Genomic DNA, 15851 nt, shown 5'->3' with positions numbered 1-15851 from the left:
GCTGCTACGGATGTGCGAGAGAGCCAGAGAGCCAGAATCCAGGTACTTATGGTGTAGATTATTTCCGGGGCATGCAACGGGGTTTCTTCCAATGATGGGAATGATCGTGAGCAGCGTAGGATATTTGGATGTTACTTCATAGAAGTTTCCGAATCGTCAGAGGTTCAACAACACACAGACGTTCGCTACGCTACTGTACATTACTGTGGGGTCGGGTCCCAAGGCCAAGCTGACGCAAGAGGTCAATTACTCAGCCTCGTCCACGTATATTCTCCTAAATACGTCGGATTCACGTATTCGCCACCCTCTTGCGCGTTGCTTTACTTAGCAACTGATGAATCCTAGAGGAGCGGGTCAGTGTTTACGATTCACAGATCTGGATCGCAAGGAAGAGTGAGTGGTTTACTGCGAGGAACATGACGCTACCTATTATCTATCCTCAGCCATCGCATTCCAGCCCGTCAGCAACGACAACACTCGAAATATATATCCCGCCTTGTCGAGTCCAGGATTTTCGGAGAGCAATCAAAGTCAGCATGTCCACTGAGGCAGGTATGCAAAGCGGTCTTGCCGTACTACCGGGAGTTGAGGATGGCCGCCTTTGAGGCTGCAACTTAACCGACATATTTGGTGGGAAACTCTTCAAATTGGATTCAAAATTGGATTCCAGAAAGGACTTCACGTAACAGTTTATGCACACTTATCCTATGGCATGATCCTCTTTTTCTGCCATATTACACAATGTGCGGAAAACACGCTCCCCTGTCATGGCCCTGCAAGCAACGTGTCGGCGCTGCATAGCATCCATTGTTTTGGACCAAAAGCGGAGATCCACAAGAGGATACCGATGTAGCTGTGTCCAAAAGTCCTTGGCATTGCGGTTCTGCTCGAATCGTCCAGGATCCAGCTACGGAGGCACAACAGAAGCGATCAGAATCCGGAAACTGTTGATGGAAAGGACGCCTAAAGAGACCAATCTTTCTCTTGCCGTTGGCGAATGGCTTGCGAATATCCTACCTGGACTCAACCGAACCGTCTGTTCTTGTTGCCTATGCAGGACTTGCCATCGTCGCATGAGAACTGTGGATGGAGACTTTGGTGGTTTGTGAAATTCTCTGTTTTGATTCGAACGAGGCTCTGCTCGTTTCGAGCAGGCGCCTCTCCAATTTCCAAATCACTTGGAGTGGCCGTCTCTAACATTTTATTTTCTCGGCCTGGCCTAGGATATGGGCATGTGGACGGGCGACTTTACCCAGTGGAAAATTTCTCCACTCATTTTTTGTCCCAATAGGTACTCACTCGAGTCTGATCGCAAGCAACTTTCGGGTTTTTGCTGGCCACTAGCCGTAAAGCTCATGGTGAAGATCGAAGCGCAGAGGCTCCGCAAACGCGATTGTCCATTCCGGACCACCATCTCCAGGAGTGTCTGATCCACTCCATCAGGTTGTCCTGCTAGAACAAGCAGATGCGTTTGAGTGGTAGGTAAGCACAGAGTCAGTAGTTATCGGTCGTCACTTGGCTTCACCCGATGTTGATCTAGTGCTGCCTCGAATTTCAAGCAACCGGGTCTCTCTACAAACTGGTACCATCAGCGGTATACACCTGGCTCTTAAAGGCCATGATGTATCTGCCGAACTCCAGAAAATGCTTGCATTTTCACTCGATTGGGAATGTACCGGAGTATCCCAACGCAAATCAATCTCTCACGCCATGATACGAGCCCCGCGCTCCAATCACCACTGGTCGCGAGATCATCTTGGAGTTGAGAGCTTGGTACCGGTATCTCATATTCTCCAGGTCAAGGCCGAGGGCGGCAAACAAAGTTCCGGAAGATCGGAGATCAACCCACCTGCCATACACGTGCATACGGAGCGGAGTAAAGAGCAGTGGTACCGGTACGGGTAGCTTTTAGCATTGTATTGATGGGGCTTAGCTCCGGGCGCGACTCTCGTAATCTGCATACCGGTATTTGACCTTTGTCACAGATACTGCTGCTGCTAACTTATCAGATCTTTACCATACAATCAATGGCTTTCGTAACGCAACTCATCACGGATTCGGCATGCGACAACACTGGTCAACCGAACCGAACAGCTAGCTGGCTTCGGGATATATATTCATGAGCGGAGATCTGGATGGAAATTCTTATTTCCCATATCTCGTCGTCTGAAAGGTCGGCGGCATCTGTGATCAGAGTTGACCCTTGTCTCCAAACCTTGTCTCCAAGGCAAGTAAGGTAAGTGGCTATTGGATGCAGCCTCATCGTGCAGCACTGAGCCTCTCCACCATTGGCCTATCAACGCCATGCAACGGCTGGAAGCGCTGGCCAAGATACTACTTACTATTGGGAGATCTGCCGTGTAAATCTCTAAATTTAACTCTATGCAGCAAGTCCGTGAGGAGATTCCGTCGTCGAGTTCGAAGTCGAGTTTCGAGCCGAGGTGACCAACCTCCAATATACGGAAATCATGGCCTCTTCGTCACATCCACCGGTTTTGCGCCTCTCCGTCGAACGCGCGCGTGATGGATGAGCAGGCCGGTCTGGTACTGTACGATGATATTCTTCCACGGTACGCCACGTACCTTTGGTGCAACGGCGCTCTTTCCATACGCTGTCGACGGTCGTCCAAAAGGGCCTGATTCTCCATCTCATCACGGCTGGCGTGCATAGTCCGTAGAGACTCGCACAAAGTCTGAGGAGCGCAAAGTGACTGGTTGGTTCCGCATAGACGAGGAAGGGGCCAAGGCCGGGGCGGGAATGTCCACATTTGGCTTGACGAATCCGAGTCGGCTTTAAAGCGCCGGGGCTGGCACGCGGCGTCGGAGCCTCCCCCTTCCATGGTCTGCAGGACAGGGACGACTCATTACCATATTATTTCTCTACGAAGACGGAGTAAGTGAAAATCGCAAATCCTCCTTTTCACAATACCTATACAATACTCAATTCACCCCGGAACTCTGCCCGGTATATCTACCCTCGCCACTCGACCATCGATCAGAATCGGCACGGCTGTTGCATCTTTCGGACCTCAGCTCGGCTATCTTACCAGATCCAATCCAATATATCAGACAACACCCCTACTCCGTACATCCAAGAGGCCCATCGACTCTTCGCGGTTTCAATACGGCCGGCGAGCTCTTCTACAAACAGCGTCTCAAGCTCTCACAAGCGGCGGCCAATCGTTTTGACACTCCGGCTGTCTCTGGCATCGGGTTGGTCTGATACAGGCCTCTGGAATCCCGAAACCATCTGCTACGTCTGATCTTCGATACAGGTTCATTTCAAGCTCAGATGGCATGCCATCTAGAACCGTGAAATCCAAGGTAGCGACGGAGAATTTTCCCCAGAATTGTGCACATATCCACCGGGCTGTACACCGTGAACGGCCGGGCCACCCAGGTGAGAACCTTTCTCAACAACCATCCATCCACCGAAACGTCTGGATCACCTCCTGCCTCCGCGTGTGGCAAAGGAAACAAGCTTTCATCTTAAAGATTTTCCATATACACTTCTCCTGCTGGCTCAGGTCTTCCTTCCTTGCTGGTCGTCCGTTCTTTTCAGTTGCGGTGCCAGTACAACGTTTTTTTTTTAATATCTCGGTTCGATTATAGTGGAACCCATCTTTCATTTACCGGTTGCCAATACATATCGAGGACCGCCTCGCTTGCGACAGTGCCGTCGCTGGTCGAAATTCAATATCCCCTCGGGGGCTTGGGAGACGATCCACGATGGGGTTCTGGAGCGAGTTCAAGACACAGACGCGGGGGTCTAAACTATTATTCAATGTTCTCTTCCATGGATTCCATATCGGGATTTTTGCACTGGGATGGTAAGCGATATCTGAAACCTGAAGGTTGACAGTATGTATTAACAGTATGTCAGGTACAAACAAGCAACAGAAATTAGACTCGCGGGTCTGAATACTCTAACATATTCCGTATGGCTGTCTCGAGGTGCTGGACTCGTCCTGTCCGTTGATGGGGCACTGATCCTCCTGCCCATGTGCAGGAATATCCTGAGATACATCAGACCGAAGGTCAAGTTCCTCCCACTCGACGAGTCGCAGTGGTTCCATCGCCAAGTTGCTTATTCCTTGTTGGTGTATACCATCATCCATACTACCGCCCACTACGTCAAGTAAGCCGCTTCGCCGCGATACTTCTCTCAATGGCAGACTGACAGTTCGAAGCTTCTTCAACGTCGAAATAACCCAAATACGCAAAGAATCAGCACTCCAGATCCACTACAGTCAAGTAGGAGGTATTACCGGACACATTATGCTCCTGTGTATGCTCCTCATGTATACCACCTCTCACGCCAAGATCCGCCAGCAGTCCTTCGAGACGTTCTGGTACACTCACCACTTGTTCGTCCCTTTCATGCTTGGCCTGTACACTCACGCCACTGGGTGCTTCGTTCGCGATACCACGCATCCATTTTCGCCATTTGCTGGCGACGATTTCTGGGATCACTGCATTGGGTACCATGGCTGGAGATGGGAACTCTGGGGAGGCGCATTCTACCTGATCGAGCGAATTTACCGTGAGATTAGATCGAGAAGAGATACTTCTATCGTGCGAGTCGTCCGCCATCCATACGGTAAGTCCCCGCTTACCTAATACTCGAGGCAACGCTGAGATGCAACCAAGATGCTATGGAAATCCAATTTCGCAAGCCCTCCATGAAATACAAAGCCGGGCAGTGGCTCTTCCTCAACGTCCCCTCCGTCTCCAAACACCAATGGCACCCTTTTACCATCACCTCCTGCCCCTTCGATCCCTACATCTCGGTGCACGTCCGGCAAGTAGGCGACTTCACGCGGGCCCTTGGCGACGCCCTCGGTGCGGGACCGTCCCAAAGCAAAGTCTACGACGACGTCGACCCGATGGGCATGTATGAAGTGGCGCTGCAGAACGGGCAGACGATGCCAGAACTAAGGATCGACGGCCCGTACGGCGCACCCGCCGAGGACGTCTTCGACAACGAGATTGCTGTCCTGATCGGCACGGGTATCGGCGTCACGCCTTGGGCCGCCATCCTCAAGAACATCTGGCATATGCGGCAGAGCCCGGACCCACCGCGACGCCTGCGCCGCGTCGAGTTCATCTGGGTATGCAGGGACACGACCTCCTTCGAGTGGTTCCAGGTCCTGCTGTCCTCCCTCGAGGCCCAGAGCCAGGAGGCCGCGCAGCAGAGCCAAGGCGGCGTCGAAGCCGAGTTTCTGCGCATCCATACCTACCTGACGCAGAAGCTCGACCTGGACACGGCGCAGAATATCGTGCTCAACAGCGTAGGCGCCGCGCTCGACCCGCTGACGGAGCTCAAATCGCGGACGAATTTCGGGAGGCCGGACTTTGGGCGCCTGTTTGAGGGCATGAGGGAGGGTATACTCGATCGCACGTATCTGAGTGGCTTGGAGGGTTCTATGAAGACCAAAGTTGGGGTTTACTTCTGTGGTATGTGCTATCATGGCATTTTGTTCTCTCGCTCTCTCTTGCCTTTTCTCGCCCCCTACCCATTTTCTCGCTTAGATTCTCGCTTGCACGTTAGACTGTTTACTAATGACGGGAACAGGACCCAACGTCGCAGCGAGGGAGATTAAGAAGGCGTGTAAGAATGCGACTACTCAGGACGTCAACTTCTCGTTTTGGAAGGAGCATTTTTGAATGCGTTGTTTGGGCTGTTTGGGTATTTTGACGTGCGGGAATACCCTCTCGAGACAGAGATTTGCTGCTGAGACATTATGAGCGGGCGCATTCGGCGATCTATATATTTCTAGTGTCGCGAGACAAGATATGATAATCTGATGTCGCTTTTCCCATGGGAGACGTACTCAGAGCCCAGGTGATCCATCCATTGCTAATATGAGTGGCCGAGCTACAGCTTACTCTGCCCCTCCTGTGGCACCTTGACAACAACCTTCCCCCAAGTACCCCTACTTCCCAGTGCTTTGAGGGCCTCTGGCACCGTCTCCAAGCCCACAAATTCTTTATCCGTAAACACCGTCCCCCTAAACTTCCCCGCCTCAATCAAGTTGAACAAGCCCTCCCAAACCGGCTCCACCATCTCCGGCTCATACGTGGCATACGCTCCCCAATGCAGCCCCACGATACTGATATTCTTTAACAGGACCTTATTCATGGCCACCTTCTCGATCGCGCCAGCCGCAAACCCGATAACCAGGAGCCGCCCGTTCCACGCAATGCACTTGGTACTCTTATCAATCATGCCGACCGGGTCGAACACGATATCGACGCCCCTCCCCCTCGGCGTAATCTTCCTCACGAGATCCGGCCACGCGGGATCCGTGTAGTTGACGCCGTGATCCGCGCCGAAGCTCCTGGCGACGTCGAGCTTGTGCTGCGTCCCAGCGGTCGCGATGACCGTCGCGCCGAACGCCTTGGCGATCTGCACCGCTGCGAGCCCCACGCCGCCGGCGGCCGCGTGCACCAGGACGTAGTCGCCCTCCTTGACGCCTGCGCGTGTGACGAGGGCCCCGTAGGAGGTGGGCGCGGTTACGAACAGGCCGGCGGCTTCGAAGTACGACCAGCCCTTCGGCACGGGCTTGAGCACGGCTTCGGTGGCGGCTACCTTGGTGGCGTAGCCGCCTTGGGAGGCGCCGAAGACGCGATCGCCGACCTTGTATTTGGGGGGTGAGGCGGAGGAGGTTGGGGTCGAGAGGATTACGCCGGCGAATTCGGCGCCGGAGATCTGCGGAGGTTTGTTAGAGGTGCTTGGAGGGGGGGAGGGACGTGGGGCTGGGAGGGGCTGATTGCTCACCCAGGGGAGAGGAGGCTGGTTTTGGTATTTGCCGGCGATTTGGAGGAGGTCGAAGAAGTTCGTTGCGGTGGCGTGGATTGCTATGAGGTACTGGTCTGGAGAGGGTATAGGGTCGGGGAGGTCGGTTACGCGGAGGTCTGAGGGGCCCTGTCTCTCTGGGTTAGATACTGATGTTTTTGTTTTTTTTTATATACACATAGATGGTTGTGTTGGGCAAAATTAGGTGGAGGGACAAGTTGGTATTTATTTTACCTTGACATATTCCTTGATCTGGATTCCGCGCATCGTGAAGGCGGCCGGTGCTCTAGGTCTTTACTTATGGTATATTCTCGTATCCCAAGTGCAATTGGGGTTCAAGAACGAGAGGGCGGAGTAGGTATAGAGAAGTATCAATTGGAGCTGATCGTTGAAGTCGTACTTGTATATGGGCACAATACTACTACTATCTATCCAGCTCGGGATAGGTATCGTACTTGATCGCGGGGAGCCGGAGATGCCAGACCGAGGTGTTTCCAGCTTGGCTTGCAAGTACGGTAAGTACTTGAGATCACGTGGGCATGCTGTCATCGCCTGCCAGGATTTCGATAGTATGCAGTATCTGTATCTGTACTTCGTATCCACGGAATAAGAGAAACCCAACGAACGGCCATAGATTCGTGGCAATGATTAATAATTACTGTATCGAGCGGGCGTAGAAGGAGTGATTTCACCGTGGAGCAGAGCCGCAGCGGGTCGTTCCAAATAGTAACTACTAATTACTACGTATACAACTTTCCGGAATCTTGTCGTCCTTTCGTTTGTATACTGTACCGGTACTTAGGTAAGGTTCGCTACCGCACATAATCTCCCTACTTCAACACCAACTCAGCTTCCAACTTCGTTCGACTCCACTCCCTCCACTCTTCGACAAGTCAAGCCACACCCAAACCAACCCAACCCAACTCAACCCAACCCAACCCAACGATTACTTTTACTTTCAAGTACATTTTCAAGCCGCGACGCCGCGAATACTATCACCGTCAATCTTCTCTGCCTGTTGATAAGCGGAAGAAGTCCAGCCACCCGGGTCCGATACGTATCAAGTCGCCACGCTACGTCAACCGGACCCAACTGGACCTAACCTGACCTGACCTGAACCGACCTGACCTCCAAGGGACTCGCAACATCTTCTCCCGATATCAACAACCCTCAAACACCCGCTCAACTTTCTCCCTTCGATTTCCCCCTCCGCAAACGAACCATGGCCGACGGAGCCACCACCACCGAGGCAGACGCTCAAATCACCTTCAAGGTCAAGACATCCAGCGAGGGCATGCACTCCATGACAATGGCAGAGTCTGCGACTGTCTTGGACCTCAAGACGAAGCTGTCCGGGGACGAGTTTGAGAAAGGAGTAACCGTAGACCGCATGCGCCTGATCTACTCCGGTCGAGTGATGAAAGACCATGAACCCTTGAGCACATACAAGATCAAGGCGGGCAACACGATACACATGGTGAAGAGCGCGCAGAGCAACGCTGCACAGAACACGGCAAGCTCTTCGGCGCCTGGCTCGGTCCCTGCTGGCGTCCCGACCAATATGGCAGCTGGTACCGCAAACAATCCCCTTGCGGGGTTGACAGGTGCTCGATACGCCGGGCATATGGCATTACCGGGGATGGAGATGTTTGGCGCCGACGGTGGAGTAAGTAGTGCCATAGTCAGGCGGAGAGAAGAGCTAACATCCGTTCTAGATGGGTGCTCCTCCTAGCGAAGACCAGATGGCCAGCTTGCTTGACGATCCAAATACCCAGCAGATGATGAATGAAGCTCTCCAGAACCCCGCCATGGTCGACATGATGATCAACCAGATTCCCGGCCTACGAGACAATCCCCAAGCCCGCGCCATGCTCAGCAGCCCCGAGTTTAGACAAATGATGACCAACCCCGACGCCCTGAGGCAAGCTGCAGCAATGAGAAGAATGATGGGTGGACAAGGAGGAGCAAACGCCTTCCCCGCGCCCGGAATCGCAGACACAACCCCCGGTGGAGCCGCTGGTACCACTCCGAGTCAACAGAACCCACCACAACCACCCTTCAACCCCTTCGGTGCGCCAGGGGGAGCAGCCGGCGCGGGGAACCCATTCGCAAGCCTCTTTGGCGCACCCGGTCAAACACCTCCCGCCTCCGGCTCAGCTGGACAATCCGCACCCCGAGCACCCTCAACAACCGACCCTGCCGCAAACCCTTTCGCTGCGTTATTCCCCGGTGCCGGAATGCAAGGGATCCCGAATCCTACGCCAGAGCAGCTGCAACAGAGCTTGCAAATGCTGCAGGGTGGCGGCTTCGGCAACATCTTTGGTGGGGCGAACCCTTGGGCTGCTGGAACAGCAGCTCCTAGGACGCCCGTGCCAGCTGATACGCGACCGCCCGAGGAGATGTACGCGGATCAGTTGAGGCAGTTGAACGATATGGGGTTCTTTGATTTTGACCGTAAGTGCCGCCAGCGGTTCTCCACTCCACCATATGCACTAAATGGTCACTTAACTAACTACTCCCAGGTAACGTAGCAGCCTTACGACGAAGCGGCGGTAGCGTCCAGGGGGCGATTGAGCAACTTTTGAGCTAGATTCTTCTTCCCTGCATGCATTTCGAAGTCATGACCTACGGGTTGGGGCGGGGGGAGAGGGGGGAAGGGGTCAATTTCTGAGGGCGCTAGATGGAAACACTATTAATTGCATGGCACATGGCATCGACGAGGGACGAACAGAGAGAGATGTGAAGCGACCAGGGGATCTTTTGAGCAAGCTTTTTGACGCAGCGGACATGTGGCACATGTAGCCTACCCGGCCTATATTCAGAGCCTAGCGGCTTTTCGAGTACTTACGGAAATGAAATGAATCACCACTACACCTACCTACCCAAGCGTGACTTTTGTGTTTTGTTTCCGAGAACTGCAAGGAATGGTAAACGCCGATTCTAGAATTCCAAAAGTCGGACATTGACGATATTCTGTTCATTCATTCATTCAGATTCAGATTCATTTCATGTGCGTAATAATCTACTACTATACAGCCAGCCTGGTATCCATATCCATATCCATATCCATATCCAATTCCAATTCCGTATCCAATTCCAATTCCAATCCCGTCCATGCAGTTTGCACCTCTCTCCCCGCTCCACCCTCCCCCCTTCCCCCTCGCGCCGAAGCAGATGCTGATGCTGCAATCTCTTTCCAACCCAATCCAAGCCCATCATCGTACATCGTACCGTAGCGTCCGAGTTATATATTTAGAAGAAGAAGAAGAAGAAGAAGAAGAAGAGACAAAGATGAAGCCAGGACGGTTCTGGGCCCCCCACACCCCAATTACTGTAGTCGGTCGCTCGCTATGCACCATTCACCCCCCCCCCCCCCCAATTAAAATCCGTACCCATACCAATCTTGCGAGAACTCCAGACGCCCTTTCACCCTTGAGAATCCCTGTCGAATGGTATGATATCAGTGCTGCCCAGCCGCCCTGTCCCTCTCTCTCTCCCGATCATCAAGCGTCATAACAGTCCTTTCACTGTCTCGCCACCTCCTCCCTAAGGTCGGACGCTCCTCACTCCCTCTGCCCGCACCACCGCCATCCCCATTGGAACTCCCCGTATCCTCAGCTCTCAAGCTCGCCCCAGCAAGCTTGCTAACATTCCGCTTCTTATGCCCCGGCCTGTTCCTACTCTTACTCCTCGCCTCTCGCTCGAGCTTCCCTACATTCTCCTCCGTCAGCGCATGCCCCCCTCGGTTCTCTTCACCCATGGGACTCGATCCCAGACTCAACAGGCCCCCCGGCCCAGCGGCAGCAATAACCATCTTCTCGTCTCTAAGCGCCGTAGCCTTTTCCTCGGCTTCTTCCCGCTTACCGGCCCTTTCGCCTTCCGACTCCGGACCGGGGAGAGTAAGGTGATGTGAATCACGTCGCGCGTTCATAGTCGGCCGTTCCGCAACCGTCAGACCTTTGGAACCCAAGTTTCCTGAGCTGGCTTTCGGAACCGTGGTCCCTGAAGACGGCACGCTCGTTGGCGACCCTTGCCCAAACATCGGAACAGCAACGCTCCCGCAATTGTGCTCCTCGGGCTCCGTGCAGTCGCTCGTTTCGGCATCGCTGGAGGTGTCGCCGCCGGCACTCTGCGACACTCGTCTGCTGATGGCCCAGCGGACGAGCATCTTCTCGAGCGTCTTTCCCTTGACGGGTTTGGCGAGGTAGTCGTCCATGCCTGCCTTCTTGCACTTCTCGCGGTCGCCCTGGATGGCGGAGGCAGTCATGGCCACGATTGGGATGTTACGAGCGAGATGGTTGTAGGGTTTATGGTGGCGTAAAAGGTGCGTTGCACGGTAGCCGTCGATGATGGGCATCTGCACATCCATGAGGATTATGTCTGGTTTGGGCTGAGGGGGGTGGCGAGAGTCGGAGGCGAGGACGTAATCCAGGGCTTCTTTGCCGTTCCAGACCGCAGACACGGCGAAGCCGAGCTTCCTGATGGTTTTGAGCGCGATCTGCTGGTTGATGGCGCTGGGCTTCGGTTAGCGAGGTTCCCGGAGGGTGAGAAGTGGGTGTAACAACATACTTATCCTCAACAAGTAGGATCTTGACCTTGGCCCTCTCTTCGGGGGAGAGATCGAGTTCCGATGGCGTAGGTGGAGTCATGCTGACGGATCGGGGCTTCGTCCCTCCCCTGCCGTACATGATCATCGGAATATTCATGGGCGGTGTCCCCATAACTTGATCGTAATCAGAACTGCTGCACGAGACGCTCATCTCAGACTGCAAACGATCGGGAAGCAAGCCGATATCGATCAGTGCCGATGAACCGTTGTGGAATTGGGGTTTGTTGAAAGGGATCGTGAATGTGGCAGTGGTGCCAGCTCCCAGAGACGATTCTAAGCCTATCGTTCCATGCATCAAATCCACGAGATTCTTGCTGATGGTCAGTCCAAGACCTGTTCCGCCGAAGCGTCGTGCCGTCGAGGAATCTGCCTGGCTGAAAGGCTTGAAGAGCCGTTTCCGCACCTCCTCTTCGATTCCAATTCCACTATCTTCCACCACAAATTTGACTTCAAAGACATCGGCCGTTTCCCTCTGTTTCAGAACAGAGAATTTGACGTAGCCCTCGCTGGTAAACTTTATACTGTTGGTAAGTAAATTTGTGATGATCTGGCGCACTCGTCCTGGGTCCCCCATCACAATCAGATCTGTATCTAAACCAACATCGATGTCCGACTTGAACATGAGGTTCTTCCTTTCGGCGGCGAATCCGAGCATTTTACTCACGTCCCTGACCACCACAGAGAGTGAGAACTGCACTTCCTCGATGTCCAGACGACCAGATTCGACTTTCGAGAAGTCAAGAATATCATTGATGACAGTCAGAAGACCATTGGCAGAGCGCTGGATGTTCTCTGCACAGTCTTGTTGCTCCTCGTCTAGATCCATATCTGTCAGGAGTTCTGCCATCCCAATGACTCCAGCAATGGGCGTTCGAATCTCGTGCGACATGTTGGCGAGGAACTGACTCTTCAGCCGACTGGCTTCTTTAGCAGCCGCCTCGTTGGCCAAAAGCCTCGAGTTCTCCTTCTCTTGGGCCTGTAGATCCAGCTCACGATCCTTGATTTCGGTGATATCCATACTGACACCGATTACCCCATCGATCCACGCTTCGTTTGCTTGGCCACCGTTGTCCTTCTTGCCCAGGATTGGTACGAACTTCGTCCGGTACCATCGGTCATCGATGCAGTGCTCCTGAACCTCCTCCATTGTCTTCCCAGTCAGGATGTCTTCGATCGGTTTCAGAGACGCAGGAACACCATCATGGTCGCGAAGGGCTCTGCTCTGATATAAAACATCGTAGACATTTCTGCCAATGAAGTCTTCGCCTCCCCTGTTTTTGCTATTCGAACTCTCGTCACCGGATCCAATATCGCTGTCCAGATCCCAGATGAAAGCTCCTTCGAGCAGGGTTATCTTGCGTTCCCTGTCCACTGAGAAAAGTGTGACTTGAGCGTGTGTGATGACAGAGAGGAGTTGTTGTCGCTGCATTGATGTTAGCGATTGCGGCCCTTCAGCTCTGACGGATGACTCACCAATCGTTTCGCGGCATATCGCGTCTCGACAGATTCATGTATATCTGTGTACGTTCCGTACCACTTCTCGATGGCTCCAGTGTGAAGATTCCTCATTGGCAAGGCGCGGCCTAGCATCCATCTCCACTCGCCTTCTTTGCTCCTACAGCGATACTCTGTGCTGTATGGTGTACCAGTAGCGAGGGAATGTGCCCACCTCTTACCAGCGTTGACCATGTCTTCGGGGTGGAACGATGATTTCCAGCCCAATCCGAGAGATTGTTCTGGGCTCAATCCCGTGTAGTCATACCTATCGAACATAAGCCACTGTGTCACAAGCGCCACGGGCACGCCTTACCATCTTTGGCTGAACCAGTCATGTAGACCATCCGGAGTCGCAGTCCAAATCATTTGCGGCATACTGTCAACGATCATTGAGAATCGCTGCTCATCCTTGGCCTTGATCTCCGTGATCGTCTCCGTCAGGGAGGTGATATCGCGGCATGACACCACTCCAGCGAGAAACTCTCCGTCATCGCCATAGATACCCTCCCCGAGGGCGTCGTAAACGGTCTTCTGCTTCGTATCGGGGTCGACCATGGCAAATTTGCGACTGGAAAACGGTGTCTGTGTTTTGATGAGCACTGAGATCGGGTATTCACTAGGGTCCAGCTTGGTGGTCAACGTCTCGTCGTACAACTCCCATTTCGTTATCAAGTCAGCCCCGTCTTTGACATTGGAGAGATCCGCTGCCGGGTCAAACAATCGCCTTGCAGCTCTATTGGGTATCGTTAGGCTTTCGTCTTTCCACATGGCCAGAATGGGTACCGAGGTGGTATCCATCAGAGCATCTTTCATCAAGATGATCTTCTGAAAAGTCGACGGGGCACTTGAGGTGCTGAGCTTGGACGGAGGGCCTAACGGCGGAAAGGGGCTTGTGGACATGGAGAGGGTAGTAGGGCTCGTGATAGCAGACGATGAGGAGGAGCCACCACCTCGGGTTGAGTTTTTGCCGGAGCTGACAGAGGAGGAGGAGTGCGATCTCGATCCTGCCGAGCCGAAGGAGGAATTCTTCGTGGCCCTTGTCACTTGCCTCGACTGGCCCGTGGAAGCTGGGAGTGAGTTCTGCTGCGCGTCTGTATTGGTAAATGTCAAAGTGAAGAACTTCTCGTCCTCGATCTCCCAGACAGTTATGATCATTTTGGCAAAAACATGCCTTGGGGTTTTTCTGGCACTGTAATGGGCCGCAAACAGACTCTGGCCAATCTTCTCCTGGGATATGACTACCTCCACCACGGCATCGCGAACCATAGGCCGTTCCTTGTGACTCGATCGACTGCTCCTCAAAGGCTCTGTTCTCTCGACCGTTGGGGTTCTATCCCCTTCTCCAGCTTCAGAGCCCGTCCGCCGCATCGGATCCTCCGTGGTTTGCTGGCCCATCTCTTCCGCGATGCTGCTGAGGAACGCCTCCCAGGTTACCCAGACCGGCCGGCCGTCCTGCAGCATATCGATACCAAGCTGGTTCAAAGTTTGCCCACCCAGCCTATCGGAGATTGTGGTCCCGTCGTCACTAGCGACATCGCCATCCGTCTCTTCCATCCCCAGCAGTCTTCCCATGGCATCGTTGGCCATGACGAGTGTTTTCAGCGCGCTCAAGACGATGACGGGATATGGAAGATACTGCAATGCGGACACTGCGAGCTGTGCCGCTGGACGAGGTCCTCCGAGATGGAGATCGAGATCGAGATCAAGGAGGCTGTCATCAGAGTCTCTCCGATGAGTTGATTGTCCACGCATCTTGAGGAGGTTGTCTGCTTGCAAGGACTCGAGGCCATCGATTTGACCTGGGGGCATGTGCAGCGGAGACCGCGGGTGGCCATCATCGTCGCCGATCCGATGTGGCAGGAGTTCATCGTGGATAGATTCGTGACGATACCCAGCCGGTTGAGCAGAGTCGGGTTGGGCGGTATCGAGGGCGAGCATCATCTCGTCGCATAAAAGTCCGGAGATTTTGCCGTTCTGGAGGTGTTGACTCTACAATGTTTGTCCTCCTTGTCCACTCGATCACCACGTCATATCCCTGAGGCTCACTAAGATAGATGCTAACTAAGATAGATGGGCGGAGGGTCGGCGGTCCGTCCACTTTCCAATCGATGTCGCGATATATCTGGGTAAGTCTGGTTCGACCTCGGCCAGAAAATACGGGATTTGGGTGGGTTATAGAGGCGAATTGGGGGATGTAGTTAGTTATGTTGTTGAGAGGAAGAAGGGAAGGGTGGGTTGATATGGCGGAGGTATTTCCCTCGGCCGTCTTCCCATTGGGCTTAGCCGGTCCTGTCTGTAGCTGTAGCTGTAGCTGTAGCTGTAGCTGTCGCCGTAGCTGTCGCCGTAGCTGTAGCTTGTAGCTGTAGCTTGTAGCTTGTAGCTAGATAGCCACCAAAGAATATTCAACCTTGAAGAGTCGGAAGTGGGTGGTGCAGAGCAGAACAGGCCTTGTTGTATGGCCAATTCGGGTACCTCTCGGGATATTTTCTTACATGGAGTACTTATACGGAGTGGTACCGGTACCGGTACTTGTGCTTGTGTTTTATCAGACTCCGCAATCATCCACGGACCGGGACCAGGACAAAGACGAGACAAGTGACGGGACCAGACATCGGCGGTGACATACGGAACGGAGCGACTTTGGCAACTTTTGGACCCTGCCCTGGGGGACCCCTCGATCGGCACAGGGGGAGCAGAGGGGATAAGATCCTTCGATAAGGAAAAGAAATCCATCCTCATCCTCATCCTCATCTCCATCACGGCCTAGACCATCATCTATCTACGGAAACGCCATATCCTTAATTAAACCGTATCTTTATTTACCCTTTGCCTACTGCTACCTACAAGAGGCCAGACGGCGTCCATGACGGAGGTCGCGTTTCATGCTTTGCCGCTTTGCGATGACCGCATATACCGTAGTACTAGGTACTACTACTACTACTACTA

The 15851-nt window shown here is 53.5% G+C and overlaps 5 protein-coding genes across 5 annotated transcripts; 3 read left to right on the top strand and 2 right to left on the bottom strand.

Annotated features, from left to right (window-relative positions):
• Positions 1-1710: 1710 nt before the first annotated feature.
• On the top strand, positions 1711-2098 carry L3040_007525 (uncharacterized protein; the record flags this gene model as incomplete). The annotated part of the gene is made up of 3 exons (XM_066154896.1): positions 1711-1889; positions 1934-1965; positions 2010-2098. 3 exons carry the CDS (start codon positions 1711-1713, stop codon positions 2096-2098), a joined length of 300 nt encoding a protein of 99 aa, XP_066010783.1.
• A 1631-nt stretch (positions 2099-3729) lies between these two features.
• L3040_007524 (uncharacterized protein) lies at positions 3730-5667 on the top strand (the record flags this gene model as incomplete). The annotated part of the gene is made up of 5 exons (XM_007291272.1): positions 3730-3830; positions 3884-4138; positions 4191-4600; positions 4651-5457; positions 5576-5667. The coding sequence occupies 5 exons, from the start codon at positions 3730-3732 to the stop codon at positions 5665-5667; spliced, it is 1665 nt and encodes a 554-aa protein (XP_007291334.1).
• Positions 5668-5878: 211 nt separating this feature from the next.
• Positions 5879-7066, bottom strand: L3040_007523 (uncharacterized protein; the record flags this gene model as incomplete). Its single annotated transcript, XM_007291273.1, has 3 exons — positions 5879-6712; positions 6782-6928; positions 7034-7066. The coding sequence occupies 3 exons, from the start codon at positions 7064-7066 to the stop codon at positions 5879-5881; spliced, it is 1014 nt and encodes a 337-aa protein (XP_007291335.1).
• Positions 7067-8021: 955 nt separating this feature from the next.
• Positions 8022-9389, top strand: L3040_007522 (uncharacterized protein; the record flags this gene model as incomplete). The annotated part of the gene is made up of 3 exons (XM_007291274.1): positions 8022-8465; positions 8515-9253; positions 9322-9389. 3 exons carry the CDS (start codon positions 8022-8024, stop codon positions 9387-9389), a joined length of 1251 nt encoding a protein of 416 aa, XP_007291336.1.
• Positions 9390-10259: 870 nt separating this feature from the next.
• On the bottom strand, positions 10260-14846 carry L3040_007521 (uncharacterized protein; the record flags this gene model as incomplete). Its single annotated transcript, XM_007291275.2, has 4 exons — positions 10260-11313; positions 11369-12831; positions 12882-13170; positions 13219-14846. The coding sequence occupies 4 exons, from the start codon at positions 14844-14846 to the stop codon at positions 10260-10262; spliced, it is 4434 nt and encodes a 1477-aa protein (XP_007291337.2).
• Between the last annotated feature and the right edge of the window lie 1005 nt (positions 14847-15851).

The sequence above is a fragment of the Drepanopeziza brunnea genome, assembly GCF_022702325.1.
Source record: "Drepanopeziza brunnea f. sp. 'multigermtubi' strain 214-2 chromosome Unknown ctg13, whole genome shotgun sequence".
In the NCBI taxonomy this organism is placed as follows: Eukaryota; Fungi; Ascomycota; class Leotiomycetes; order Helotiales; family Drepanopezizaceae; genus Drepanopeziza; species Drepanopeziza brunnea.
This window is presented reverse-complemented; position numbering and strand designations above follow the sequence as displayed.